The sequence below is a fragment of the Diuraphis noxia genome, unplaced genomic scaffold (genome assembly GCF_037042655.1).
Source record: "Diuraphis noxia isolate RWA-SAM2 unplaced genomic scaffold, SU_Dnox_SAM2 contig0002, whole genome shotgun sequence".
Lineage (NCBI taxonomy): Eukaryota > Metazoa > Arthropoda > Insecta > Hemiptera > Aphididae > Diuraphis > Diuraphis noxia.
In genome coordinates, this window is record NW_028301712.1 from 53,968,842 (window position 1) to 53,983,440 (window position 14,599).

At 23.9% G+C, this 14,599-nt stretch overlaps 2 protein-coding genes across 3 annotated transcripts; both read right to left on the minus strand.

Moving 5' to 3' along the window:
* Positions 1 to 639: 639 nt before the first annotated feature.
* LOC107161809 (DNA replication factor Cdt1-like) lies at positions 640 to 6,587 on the minus strand. Its single transcript, XM_089218436.1, has 9 exons — positions 6,400 to 6,587; positions 4,620 to 4,772; positions 2,170 to 2,660; positions 1,738 to 1,859; positions 1,566 to 1,666; positions 1,337 to 1,499; positions 1,109 to 1,278; positions 852 to 1,053; positions 640 to 794 (listed from the first exon to the last, which is right to left on the minus strand). The coding sequence occupies exons 1-9, from the start codon at positions 6,568 to 6,570 to the stop codon at positions 640 to 642; spliced, it is 1,728 nt and encodes a 575-aa protein (XP_089074562.1). The 5' UTR covers positions 6,571 to 6,587.
* Positions 6,588 to 10,720: 4,133 nt separating this feature from the next.
* LOC107171993 (putative methyltransferase-like protein 25) lies at positions 10,721 to 14,204 on the minus strand. Of its 2 annotated transcripts, none has more exons than XM_089219979.1 (5): positions 13,497 to 14,204; positions 12,914 to 13,435; positions 12,684 to 12,857; positions 12,458 to 12,604; positions 10,721 to 10,835 (listed from the first exon to the last, which is right to left on the minus strand). In XM_089219979.1, the coding sequence occupies exons 1-5, from the start codon at positions 14,055 to 14,057 to the stop codon at positions 10,749 to 10,751; spliced, it is 1,491 nt and encodes a 496-aa protein (XP_089076105.1). In that variant the 5' UTR covers positions 14,058 to 14,204; the 3' UTR covers positions 10,721 to 10,748. The 2 variants fall into 2 exon arrangements, with proteins under 2 accessions (XP_089076105.1, XP_089076106.1); XM_089219980.1 differs by lacking the exon at positions 10,721 to 10,835 and adding an exon at positions 11,328 to 11,789.
* Positions 14,205 to 14,599: the final 395 nt, after the last annotated feature.

The following is a 14,599-nucleotide window of genomic DNA, read 5'->3' on the forward strand; positions in this document are numbered from 1 at the left end:
GTATTATTTTGTTATTTTGTTGAGTTAAAATGTCACACGCTAAAATGTCGTATTCGCTAATTTGACGCACGCCAAGATGTCATATGCGCTTAATTGTCATGCGCTATAATTTCCACGCCCAATTAACGTGCGCTGAAATTATCACGCGCAATTGACGGTACACCGGTACATACGTCGGTATCGAGTTATATATAGTTATACATTTATGATATAATTTATTATTAGTTAATTGTTAACTTATAACTTTCTGATCTTGGGTTCTTTTAATGTAACAGTCAAAAACTCAAAACTTAAATTTTTTAAATTTTTTTTATAAGACAAAATAGGTATCTTAAATGAGAAAAATATATGACATAAAATAAAAATTAAAAAAAAAAAAAACAAAAATTGTTTGGAAACTTAAAATTATATATTAATATAATAAATTAAGTAGACATAGTAAAATTGATCTTATATAAACTTATTTTTACTGGAATCTTAAATATGTTTCAACAAAAAATAAAAATGTTATATTTAACAAAAATAGAATGATTAAAAATATATATTATAAAATTAAATCTAAGGTTAATTGTAGATAAATATTAATTAAAATATATTAATTATAATATATTAAATCCAATAAATAAATTATAATATAACTCATAATTCAATATTATTTTTTAGTTTTTTAATAACACACTCTTCAAAATTAATTATTTTATCAACTCGGATGTACTTAGTTCCATCTATTATTTTTGATACAACCCAATGGGGTACTTGTTCTTGAAGAAGAATTAAGTGAGCTTCCCAATTATCTGGAATAAAAATGAATAACTATATAAAATATTAATAAATAAATAAAATTTAATTACAATCTGTCATAGCTTCAGGATAACTTTGCTTTAATTGATCAATAACTTTTTCCAGTGGCATAACATTTCTTTGAAGTTGTACAAAGTAAGTACGCATTTTCCGAGCAATGTCTGGTAATCTGATCATCATTTTATCTTTATTTAATTGACTAACTGATTTCATCATTAATCCACTTTGTTTTTCAATTTTTTTGGATTGGATCTAAACATAAATACTTTGACATATTTAATGTAGATAAAAAAAAAAATCACTTTACCTTAATTAAAATTAGTTTAGGAACACCAATAAGTGGCCTCTTTAAAGTTTTTTTTTCATCATCTGTAGGTAATTTTATTTCAATTAAATTGTTATGGTTTTCATTCATTTTTGCAGTAGGGGTTTGATTATTTAAACAATGATTGTAAATAAACAATGCATGCATTTTGTCTAAAAAAATAGTTGAATTCAATAAAAAGAGGTACACAATATTTATTTTTTTTATTACCCAACATATCTTTTGCAGTTGGTATTTTTGATTTGTCAATTTCAATCTTGGGCAATGGTGATGGATTAATGTTTGGCACAGATTCAACATCAAACTCAGGATGCCATCTGATAATTTTATCTTTATCAAGTAAGATAGGAGGATTTAATTTATTCAAATATTCCTTTAAAAATGAAAAACAGTTTTATTAAATTAAACTATTACCATATTAATTTAATATTTTACTTACTGCATGGTGAACTTTCATAATGTCTATTAACGCATTAAAAAATATATTTTTTCTCTGAATTTTCAGTTGTAATACGTCAATGTTATTTTCGTGTGCTAAACCTAATCAATATAAAAGTTGTTCAATATTCATAAGGTATACATAATAAATAATTAACTACTTTAGTAACTACCATAAATTGGAGCTATTATTAAATCAATACTAAATTTATCTGTTGTTGATTTCACTAAGGAAAACTGGAAGAAGTCAGGAACAATGGTTTTAATTTGAGCCAAATGTAATTCAGTAAAATTCCTTGAAAATAATATTAAATTAATTATTAGTTACTTAGTACTTACTGACAATATTTTAAAATAACTGGACTGATCCCATAAACCAATATATTTGACGTTGTTATAAAAGTATAGTTACAAAAAAAATTTTTTTTTTGAATATAAACCTAGAGAGTTAATTTTAGAATTTAAAATAAATAATATCATGACAAATTGCATATTATATTTTCTAACAAAAGATTATTATATACCTTTATTGATTTATAAGACATTAGAATGTAGGATATCAGTCCAGCTAAGTTAGGTTCATATAGTTGAACAATGTTTATTACTTTCTAGTTATATGCTGAATATTTTGTTTGAGTTTATAAAATGTTATTTTTTCTTTTCTTGAAAATGTCACAGATAACACGGTTTCCATAACTTTAAAAAATGTATTCAAAATTCGAAATTTCAATGGTAAAGGTAATGGTTTAGACTCTGCGGCCAATGCAGGATACTGTTTAAATGGTGAAACAGTCATAACAGATTTAACGTTATTTTGTAATATTTTAGTCATTTTTGGTTGAAGGTCCATCATTACTCTTCTAGGATTAGGAAATAATGATGTAGGTTTTAATTGAGAATATTTTAGTAGAATTGTGCTTATCTTGAAATCATCTGATTCAGACAAAGATAAACAATTATATTTAGTTGTTTCAACTTTAGACTTAGTAGATTTAAGATCTTTATGACATTGTCTTACTAAGTTAAGCTTTTCTTGAAGTTTTGTAATGTTTCGCTTACAACAAATAATTTTATGAAATTCACCCAAATCCAAAATCTAAAAAGTTAAATAATATTTACTATAGTTAATCAAATAACTAACAAACCAAAGTACTTTTTGATTTGCCTAATAAATAACCCCGGAAAAAATATCCCCGGAAAAAATAACCCCGAAAAAATAACCACGCGAAAAAATAACCACGGAAAAAATAACCCTATAATAAAAATGATTTGTAAGTAATAAAGTATAAATTTGTAAAACAATGTCAAGAATATATAAATAAAAAATTCTCATTATAAACGTGGAATACAATACAATTTATCAATTTGTCAATTTATATAATATAATAATTTGGTTTTAAATTACCGAATTACCACATTACATTAAATTTAAGATAAAGTTAGTACTGTTAAGTGTTAGTAGTACCTTCCTTATCCGTTATAATATGTCACTGTACCTAGCTATTGTAGGTATATCTGATCGATATGACAGACAGACCGTGCTTTTAATCGTTTTTATCGTAGGTATACAATAATTTATCATTAAATCCAAAATTAATATTATTTGTGGGAACATAACAATATTGTACGTAGGTAATAGGTATGTTATACATTTAGATTTGAGATTAATTTGAAAACTTATATTAACTTATATTATGGGGTTATTTTTTCCGTCGTTATTTTTTCGCGTGGTTATTTTTTCGGGGGTTTTTTTTCGGGGTCTAAATTTCCGGGGTTATTTTTCCGTGGTTATTTTTTCGCGGTACCGTACTTTTTATATGCACAAATAATTAAATAATATCATCAAAATATTTATAAAATTTTCAAAATTTTTAAGTGTAATAAAACAACATATTAATTACTTATAATTTTTAAATTATATTATTTGGTTACTTTTATTTGTTTGTGGGGTGTTACCATTGGGTAACCTCCTTAATTTTAGGTACATTGTTAGCTATTACTTTTATAACATATCAAACCTACTCATTATAAAAAATTTTATATTTTGTAGACTTACTTTAATAAAATAAGAAAAAATTCATTATATAAAAACTGTCCACTTTCCTTTTCCAAACTTAATTTCTTAAGATAAATAGACATTAAATATAATGGTAATCAAATATCAAATTAATATTAACCCATACTTAGGTACTCAGTGTTGTTATTATCTCCTTTATTCTATCTTGGTTTAAAAAAAATCAATATGTTTCATCCTATAAACTCTCACTAATACTGAATACTTATTACTTATATACTATATCAATGTTAAAATGTCAAAAAAAGACTAAAACCAGCCAACTCAATCTAAAGCAATTTCAAAAAATAATATATTACTTGTTTGTGATAGAATTTATAAACATTTTTTCATTGAAAAACAACATATTATGGCTTCTTTAGGAAATAAAATTCTTAAAACTTTTGACCTTTAGAAAATAAATGTACCTATATATTTGTAATAGATATAACAATATAAAATAAAAATTTATTGAGAGGTATTTACGTTGGCACAGTCTAATTAGCAGGGCCAAATTTTGATTATCATTGTAGAAAATGTAACATAATGTCCAAACATTGTATAATTGTAAATAATAATTAAATACAGGTTAAGAAATGTTAAATAACAATATGATTACAAACAAGAAATATAATAATATTTAGCAGAGATTATTGTTTTGGCACTTATCTTGTATACAATTTCTTTTTCCGCCATACACTTTTGTAAACAATAATAACTTTGCGTTCTATTCGTTATACTTAATTAAAAAAAAATATGTACTGTTAGCATTTTTTGTTGTTAAAGACTTTAATTATTTACTAAATTACGCTTTCAACAAATTATAATTATCATATATAGTGTACATATTTATTTAGATGCTTTCCTTATTTATAACTGTATCTAACATTAATTTTAGGTGAAATTAATGCATTATGTAATAAAATATTGATAATTTTAATTTATAATAAATTCATTTTAAAACATTTATATATTGACAGAAATGCGTAGTAATATACATACTTGTCTTAATTGGGCCTTAGTAGATGGCGATTGTTCAGGAGTTATAGCTCTCTCTTGGTTAATATCATTTTTTTTTTCTTTTTCGCCTAAAATATTATTAGTAGCTGCATTAGAAATATGCATTGTATGTTTAATTTTTACATCATTTTCAACCTAAAAATAATAATAAAAAAATATTTATGAAATAATATCCATCTATTTAATGTTTCTGTTATCTTCCCATACGTTATAAATAATTTTTTGTTGTACAAATAAGACTTAAACATACAGTGTACAGAAGAGCCTTGATTTTATGAACCCTCTAATATCCTAACAAATATCAATTGTTATATTTTTTTATGTGAATACTGTTATCCTAATGTCATTAAGTATTATAGCGCTTGTATAAGTAATCATGTATTTATGTATGATAAATTAATATTTTTAAGAATTAAATATTCTAAATAATAATAATAAATTATAAATATAAATATAATATGCATTTTTATATTATATAGTATTAAACAAATTCTCTATATCTAAACTTACAAGTTTCTGAACTATGTGCCATCCCAATTAGTTTGGATAATTGAAGTTCTACTTTAGCACTTTACTCACATTGTTTTATGTTTCACAAAATAATAAAACTTTTCATTTGTTATAAACATGTCTTGTCGAGGCTTATATTTAGTAATAAACGAGTCACTAAAATATTTGTATCATACAAGTAGTAAAATTTTAATTTAAGACATGTACATTTTTAATGACGGAATTAGAGGACACCTGACTGCCTTTTTTTACTAAAGTATTGTTTTTCTTTTTTTATAGGAAAAATAAAGTATTTAATTTAATTTTACAATTTAAATATGTATTGTTTTTTACTTAAAGCTTAATAAGTTATAATATATTAGGATTTAGGATATACATTAATACTTATTTGCAGTACACTATTTATTCACGTATATCGTAAATTCGTATATGGCCCTATAAGTATCTATACATCCCTGTCTAATTAATAAATAAGTTGTTGAAAAGTGTATGAAATATTCTGTAGGTAAGCTCTTTGATTTTCTTACTAAATTACGCAAATTTAAATTTAAACTAAACTTAGACTCTGAAATAATGATGAATGCAAATTAAGTATGTTGTGTCTACGAAAAAGCCTTAGAAAATAATTAATTTTTAAGTAAACTAGGTTGGTACTTAATTTTTTGTTTCCACTAAATAACAATATATGTAAATGAAAAGAAAATTATACCACTCAACCAATCTTACTACTAAAGGTAATTTATAATCAGAAAATGAATGACTTTTACTCAGTCTCATCAAATTCTAAGAAAGAATTTATTTTCCTTAAAGAATGAACAATTGTTCATTAAAAAAAAAATTCACTGTCAATGTTAACATTAGAATGTGACATAGGTAACGTCATCATTAGATCATGAAGATATCATAGATGACTTTGCATGAATCAAATTTAGAAATAAAACATTTTAAATAACTACCTATCTAACCATGAATGATTTAAGTATTATAAAGTTACAACTAATAACTCATATAATGATTAAATGTTTACAGTGTGTTCTATTATAATTACTTAAAATTTGATACTTAGTTTAAATTTTATTTATATGGAAAGGTAAGAAATATGTTTTCTTAGATATTTTGTTACACATGAGTGATTTTTATTATGCAGGTATTGGATAAAAAATATTCAGTTTTAAACATTTAATAGCAGAAAAAAATTTGATATAAATAGCCAATTTACTTAATATATCTTTAAATATTGTTTTCAACTAACCTTTTGCTTTTTAATGCTTTGGAGTACAGAACCATCAGATGATAATTTTATACCAAGTTTGTCAATTCTGACCGTATTATTCAACAGTCTTTTTTTACATAAGCCATGATCGTTGATAAGCCGTTTTCTGTTCTTGATGAAATTATCTAATGTTTTTTGTTCAGTGTCCATATTTGAAAAAAAGAAAATTATTTCAAAATGTCTATAATGTAAAATAATTGATTATATTAATAAAAGTAAAAATAATTTAACTTGCACATTTATATAAAAATTTTAATTACAATTACCTGGTTATAAAAATGTATTGTATAAGTATGTGCTACACTATATCTACATAGAAATGGAGAAACACGTAAATGCTATACTAAAATAAGTAGGAAGTAGGTACCTACCTGTACTAGATGACTGATCAATTACAACTGTTTAGTAACAATGTCAATGGAAATCAACACTGATCATTAGACATAACTGTAAGCAGTGGTGTGGCAAATAATTTTACAACAATGAGTCTACTGCAATGCTAAAATTTATTTATATCCCCACAAAAAAATATTAATACTTTGATAGAAAAAAGAAAGGTAGGTACAAATTACAAGGTATACTTCAGTCCTATAAAGTATTTGAGTAAAAGAATTTTAATACTTTTTTAAGTATTGAATAACTTTTTAAATACTTTCAGCATAAAGTATTTTGAGTGGAATTTTAAATATTTTTTTGTATTAAATACTTATTTGTATTGAACACTTTGATTTTTTTTTAAATTAATTAATTTTTATTCTAAATATTTGGTTGGAAAAATATTACTGCCAAGTACCAATTACAATAATTGAATAATAGTTTTATTTAATATTCTGTGTTTCTATGTTAGCCGAAGGCAGAAGGTTTCTAAAAATATATGTTCAATAACAATATTTCGTTTTGTATTATTCATAGGTATAACTGTTGATAATAACAGATACAATGCTCAATCTTCATGGTTATGTAGGATTACGGGAATAATATATATATATTGTTCTACTATATAGCGTATTAAGTTATTAGCTATTTAATGACTTGTGTAATATGTAGTGGACACTGGACAGTAGTTAGTAGTTGAGTAGTTTGTAAATGTGTACAATGAGTCTGTCTGTTGAAAGTGTGCTTTTAAGATTTTACAGTGTTAAAATCCAGTGAAGTAATTTCATAAATAAAGATTAATTATCCACTCAAAGTTTTAATATGAGTAATTCTAACCTTAATGCTGAATTTTTGAAACATGTTTCTAAATTTTAATAAAAATGTATTAAATAAATAAAATAAAAATGATCATAAGCCTATACTATGTATCAATAATATTTAAGTTAGTTAGAAACCTACTTTAAAAACCAATAGTATTCTTTATCTTTACAAGTCTGGACTATACCTATTTTGTTAAATTTAACTATAGAAAAATATAACAAAATTCTTAAGTTTTTTTTTTTTTTGATATCAACTTATTTCCAATTAGGAAAGTTTATTTCAAAAATTTAAATTATCATTTAATACCTGAATTCAATAATATAAATTATTTCATGCAAAAATCGGTTCTGAGCGGATACGGTATAACTAGTAAATATTTAATACTCAATAAGTACCTATGTTTTATGTATTCTAATACAAAAATAGAAGAAAATAATTATAATTCTTATAATTATATATTTTTAACATTCTGGGAATTTTGCAGGTATCAGAAGATCAACAAGACGTGTTATTGTCTGCATTGAGAATACAACTACGCAATCTTAGGATATAAGTATATTTGGTCTAAAAAGTTTATTTTTGATCAGCATGTAACAACGGGGAATAAATAAAAAATAAAAATAGTTGACTCCTTGGCGGAAATGGTTTCCTAAGGTCTATTAAAATGTTAGAAACTTTTATTGGTTGAATTTTGAATATCATTTTATTAAAAAGTAATTAAACTCCTAGATTTCTCTTCTGGTAAAAATTGAAAATTTTATAATCTTTGAGCTACGAAAAAAAATTAAGAATTAACTTTTAATGTTTTAAAAAAATCGTGGATATAGAATTTTAATATTTCTCAAATGCTACCTATTATAAATATGACATTTACAGATATTACATTATTCAAGATTGAAAATGGCCGTAAACAGCTAAAAAATTTTTTAGATTAAGCAATAATATAGGTACCTATACAATGCTAAATAAAATGTATAGAGTATTGTACTTCATATTTTTAAGATTTTTTTTTAATGCTGTGAAAGTCTGGGCCAATAATTATGCTTAAGAGGATGCGATATCCAACATGGCAACATTTTAAGCTCATTAGAACACGTTTAGTTCCATAGCTCTGTTAGCTTAGAATTTAGAGTGAATTGAACTCTAATAAAATTCAAATGTAAGATTATTATCTAGTCAATTATTTTATTTTAATTTAAAAGCGAGTTATGAGTATTTTGAAATTGTAAATTGATTATACATTTTAACTTGAGTTATACCGTTGTTACGATTAAATACAATTTATATTATATTCAATATTTATAATGTTTACTGTTCAAATATTTTTTTAGGTATCATAGCTATTACTATTATTACATTATATGTAATAGGGTCTTACAATACTTTAATTTTTTAATAAGTTTATTACATAATATAATCCAACGTAAATTAAATATGCCATTAAAATTAATTTAAAAACTAAATTATTGTAAAATACCCACTTGCAAACTTAGATAATGTTCTTAACATCAAGTTTCATGATAGATCAATTTACTCTTATTTTTAAACTAACAGCTAAACGATATCTGAGAATGTAATTTTGCTATGCTATACATCTTAAGACGGTCAGATGGATACAACAATAATATGTCCTCTTATAAACTTATTCAAGATCCCAGACAAATTATTCTTAAATCTATTATGCATAAAAAAATATTTAAAAAATTCATTTTAGCATAATTAGTCAACATCATGAAAATTTGCAATTTATTTTGTTATTGAAAATGTATAAAATAATTAGTTTTTATGGATAAAAATTGAAAATAAATTATCTTATAAAATATAAATAGGTAGATAATATAATATGATAATATGAGTATATGTATAATATTGTCACTAAAAATTTAAAATTTAATATAAATATTATTTTTTTTCCATAAACATTTAAAATTCCAATTTGGATTTATCAGTTATTTGGACGAATAATTACCGTGTTAGTTATTTTTTTATAATTCAAAAATTGTATTAATTTTTAATTGAAAGTACTTAAAACTGTTGAGTATTTATAACATGAATATAATTACATTGTTCTACGGTAAGGTGGTATTGATTTAAAAGTGAGTAACAATTATATAATAAATACAAGCTAGGTTTTTGAAAAAATTATACCAACCTTCAGTAGTGTTAATAGTAAAATATGACACATTTGATATCAAAATCAAAAAATATATCATGAAATTAACTTAAGTTTATTTATAAGGCATAGACCAGGAGTGGCACATTTTTTTGAACATTACATGCCAAACATTTTTTCTTTTTTTTTTGGGCGTACCATGAAAAATATTATTGTAATTTTATTGTATAGTTAATGTATTAACATAAAAGAATAGCTCAGCCGTTTAGGTACGTACACAATATAATAATATAAAGTTGTTAGTAAATTATTTATTTTTTTAATGTGACTTCTTTTGTTGAATACTAAATCCCAATTCGTTAATATCTGGTGTAGAATTAGTAACTTTTAATAAAGGACGTGCAGCAATGCATTTATCAGTTGGTCGATTTCTGGTATGTCTGCTGTCAATTTTTATGGAATAAAATTATTTTAATTTTCTGCGTGCTCTCAATATCTTTTTGTATGTCATGGATTTACTATCCCTGGCATAGGCTAATAGAAATAAATAGACCATCTTCGCTTAGAATAATTTTCTTATTTTCTTATATCACTGAATTCAAATTTAACACATTCAAGAGTTACGCATTCTCCCTAAAGTATCAAATAGATTAACTTTCAGCAAAGATATTAAAGTTGAAATTTGGAACATATTTTCTACAGTAAAAATTAAAAAGAGCAATAATCTTGTAAACAGTAGTAGGATTTACATTAGGTTTCAAATTATACTCATGATTCATGAAACAGTTTTAATGCAGCCATTAATCAATATTAAAATCATATAATTGCATTTGATATTAATTCATAAATAATCAATAAAAATAACGATAATTTTCTAAAAATTATTCTGGCTTCCATCCTTGCTACCAACAATCATTTATTAGATTTATTAAATAGGTAAGATACTGAATATGTGTTATTGAGATGTCTATAAAAAAATAAGCATCAATGTAAAATATAAAGTTTTTTTTATTCAAGTTTAATTTTTTTTTAGTGCAATAATAGCATGATTTCTAGGAGACAACAGTGGATCAAAAAGTTTGGCAACAAAAGCTTCGTTGATTCCCTGAAACAAAAATTTGTGGTTATTAATTTTAAGGTTAATATAAAATTTACAATATATATGCATGATCACATTTCTTAAATTATTATATATATATACATTTAAAGACTCATTAGTATTTAAAAATTTTAGATTTTAGTTTCTATAATATTGGTATAAATATGGTGAACATTTTGACAAATTCTTAGTTATAACTTATAGAACAAAATTTAACAAAAAGATTGATTGACATTATTTAAAGTTTTATAATAATTTTCATTAAAGGTTTGATAAAAACACAAAAATCAATGATATGTACAATGAGTACATATAAAGAAATTTGGAGATTGACAAATTGCGTAACATATTCTTAAATTTAATTTTAGAAGTATATGTTACCAGAAATGTTGACAATCAGGAAATGACAACAGTTCCAACAAAATGATAATTCCTTATAAAAAAATGAAATTATATTATTGCGTAGTTTATGTTATCCTAGCAATATCTGACAAAGATGCCATATTTTTCCTAACACATAACATTTTTTTTTGTTTTAAAATTAAAATTTAATCTGTCTAATTTAAATATTACTTTTATCAATCATGATTATTAATTTCTCTGCTATTATCCTAACAAATAAACAATCAAGCAGTTTATTAAACATTTTTTTTATGAATTTGATTTGCGTAATTAAGCATTTTTATATTTTCAAAACAGTTATTCATTTTTTTGTTTTCACATTGCAAACTTCCGTGATATTTAGAATTGCAAATATGATACATATGTGATAGCCGTGACATTTTACACTCAATCATTTAATCAATATTTTACCACCTGATTCTTTTAGAATGCGGATATTAATAGTTGTCGCCAAACTTGAGGGGGGGGAGAGGGGTGACGATCATGGTTTTAAGAATGTCACTGTCACTTGTTAGTTATCATTCTAACAGTTACATTGTAAAGCTGGTCTCCCATGACCTGTAACATGATAATCGCCAATGCTTTTGAGTACGAAAGTGATGTGTAAACTACAGAAATCATTTCCTTTTATTATAAGGCATTATTATCATTTTTTAAATTGTTGATATTTCTGGTAACATATATAACTTAAAACTTTAATGAATGATTGTATAAATGTGGTATTTAAATATTAATTAACATAATTTTAATCTTGGTCCTTTAAGGTACAACAATTTTAAGTTTTTAGTTTATAAATACAGCATTCATTTTTGTATACCAAAGTTTGAAACAATAATAGATTCATTAATTCATTAAAATGTATTTCTTTAATATAGGACTAATATGAAATGAAAAATATTAATTAAAAGATAAATAAATAGGAATGATGTCATACTTTGATTTTCAAACAGTGAGTCCTCAATTATTATTATTATTATTTTTTTTCAAAATTTTTAATGAAGTAAATAAAATAAAATTGTATTTTAATAAAAAATAAAACATGCCCATAATTTAAGGATTTTTCAAAAATCCATGTATTATAATTTTAAGTGTGTTATCATATGATGATATATGATTATATATTAAGAATAAAAATAAATTTAAGATGGCTGTGATAAAAAAAAAAAAAAACAAAACAAAAACCAATAGTCTAATAGAAATTTAAAACACTAAAATTTATTCTTTACCTGTTCATAAAGGTAGAGTAATCTATCCATTATTATAAGTCCTTCAATAACTTGAGCTAATGCTTGTTTTAAAAGAAAAAATACTTTTAACCGTTCATATTCAATCAGATATTTACTATAAAACGCATTTATTTTTTCATCATCAACCTTAAAAAAAAAAAACTTTTAATAAATAATTTTTACTTTGATATTTATAATTCAGAATGACGTATATAGCTGATTGTACCTTAATATTTAATTGCAATCGTTTAACAGCTTTATGCACATATTCATTAAATGTCAAACATTTATGTGCTAATCGTCCAACATGACATCTACTAATATTTTCATGCCCAAGTTCTTGTACCAAATAAACTTGTAATAAGGCTCTGTAGAATAGTGGTTTTGTTGCATTGATTATCTATGAAGATTAATTAATTAATAATCTGTAATCACAGCCATAATTTACTTACTTACATCTCCAGAGTTAAAAAATTTATCTGGTGATTGAGATGCACACATTCTAGCATCACGTCCAAGTTTAAATTTTTTTTCTCTCAGATAATTACTCACAGGAAAACCATAAGATTCATTTTTATTTAATGCAATTTCAATATCACCCCAAAATGGATCATTGGTGAATTCTTCCTCAATTAAATGATAACAACAACCAACATTGACCAATAGTTTTAGATTATTTTTAGGTTCAGTAAATAACTTTAAACATGTAGTACCTAACGAACCACAAGTATGTAGTCCAACTAAAGTAAATTCTTCTTTGTTATTTACTTTAAACTCAGTTTGAGCTAAATGTGCAATGTTGGTATTTTCAGTAACATATTCTGTAATTTGTTTATAAGTACTATCCAGCACAGCCGATTTTCTGCTGTATTTTTCATAATATTCTTCATAGGTATCCAATTTTTCTTTTACTATAGGAAGCGTTATTTTTTCTTCGGGAAAGTTGTTTGATTTTTTTTTAATAGTTTGCCAATATTTCTGAAAAAAACAGAGCATTATATTAATAAAAGTCATCACCTAGTATATGTTAAATAATAACCTCAAATTTTAGTGTTCGATTTCTAGCACCTTCAGAATTGATTGATTGTGAATCAATACCAAGCACATTGAAATTGTAAGCTAAAGCTAAAAGAGAACTTAAATATCCTTTTCCACCGCCAATATCAACTATAATTTCCGTACCAGCATACTTAGAAAAATCTGCTACTAATTTTGCCATAACTACTACTTCATGCATTTTCTTAGCACCCATAAATTCTTTTAAATTAAGAGATTTATCTATAGGTTTATAACCCCAAGATTGGAGTACATTATATGCATCATCTAATTTCATATAACAACTACTTGGATAAGAATTGAGATAATTACATTTTGCAGAAGTAACAAAACGTGTGAGAGAATCAGGAATTTGATTTTCCGACCAAAAATTTGAAAACACCAACTCTGTACCTTTTAAATTGAATTCTTCTCGTATGTCACTAGGTATAATTGTATCCCAGAAGTTATGAGTAATAAAATTAACTACATGGCTATTAGCAATAGGTAAATATGGTTTTAAATAAATCATAACTTCTTCTAATTTCAATCTTAATTGTTCCATTTTGAAAAATTGAGAATCCTTTTGTCTAAATTTGTAATTTTTAAATTAAAACAAAATTTTTTGTATAATCCTTTTAGCTCATTATACTGATCAATGATGTCAAGATTTTTATCATTTATCTGAGGAAATAATTCAATTAAGTCTAAAAGCTTTTGTAAAATATTAAGTTCCTTTTCAGAAAGTATAATTATTTTTGATTGGAGTAACTTTTTTATGGCAATTAAAATACCAGCATAAAAACCAATTTCTAATCCAATGTCACAACCTTTTTGATAACCTATTGAAAAACCTTCCTTGTAAGCATTTTTTGAAGAATTCTCAGTCCCTTCAATATAATATTTTTCAGCTGTATAATTTTCGCTCATCAGAAGTTCATCAATTTTTTTATCATAATCAAAACATGTACTGGCATTCATCATAATCTGAAAAATATTAAACTTTAATAAAAAAATTTATTTTATTTAAAAACAAAAAAACATTTACCCTGGATAAAATACAAAAATTAAATTAAATTAATTTATGTAGTATATTTACCTATTTAA

What these genes read in the sequence shown, in the direction of transcription:
- LOC107161809 (XM_089218436.1), bottom strand. Translation starts at nt 6,570, where the DNA reads ATGGACACTGAACAAAAAACATTAGATAATTTCATCAAGAACAGAAAA. An exon ending in AATAATAGCTCCAATTTATG is followed by an intron (nt 1,667 to 1,737) that starts GTAGTTACTAAA and finishes TATATTGATTAG; the next exon opens with GTTTAGCACACGAAAATAAC. An exon ending in AACTGCAAAAGATATGTTGG is followed by an intron (nt 1,279 to 1,336) that starts GTAATAAAAAAA and finishes CTATTTTTTTAG; the next exon opens with ACAAAATGCATGCATTGTTT.
- LOC107171993 (XM_089219979.1), bottom strand. Translation starts at nt 14,057, where the DNA reads ATGGAACAATTAAGATTGAAATTAGAAGAAGTTATGATTTATTTAAAA. An exon ending in ATCGAACACTAAAATTTGAG is followed by an intron (nt 13,436 to 13,496) that starts GTTATTATTTAA and finishes TGTTTTTTTCAG; the next exon opens with AAATATTGGCAAACTATTAA. An exon ending in GATTGCAATTAAATATTAAG is followed by an intron (nt 12,605 to 12,683) that starts GTACAATCAGCT and finishes TTTTTTTTTAAG; the next exon opens with GTTGATGATGAAAAAATAAA.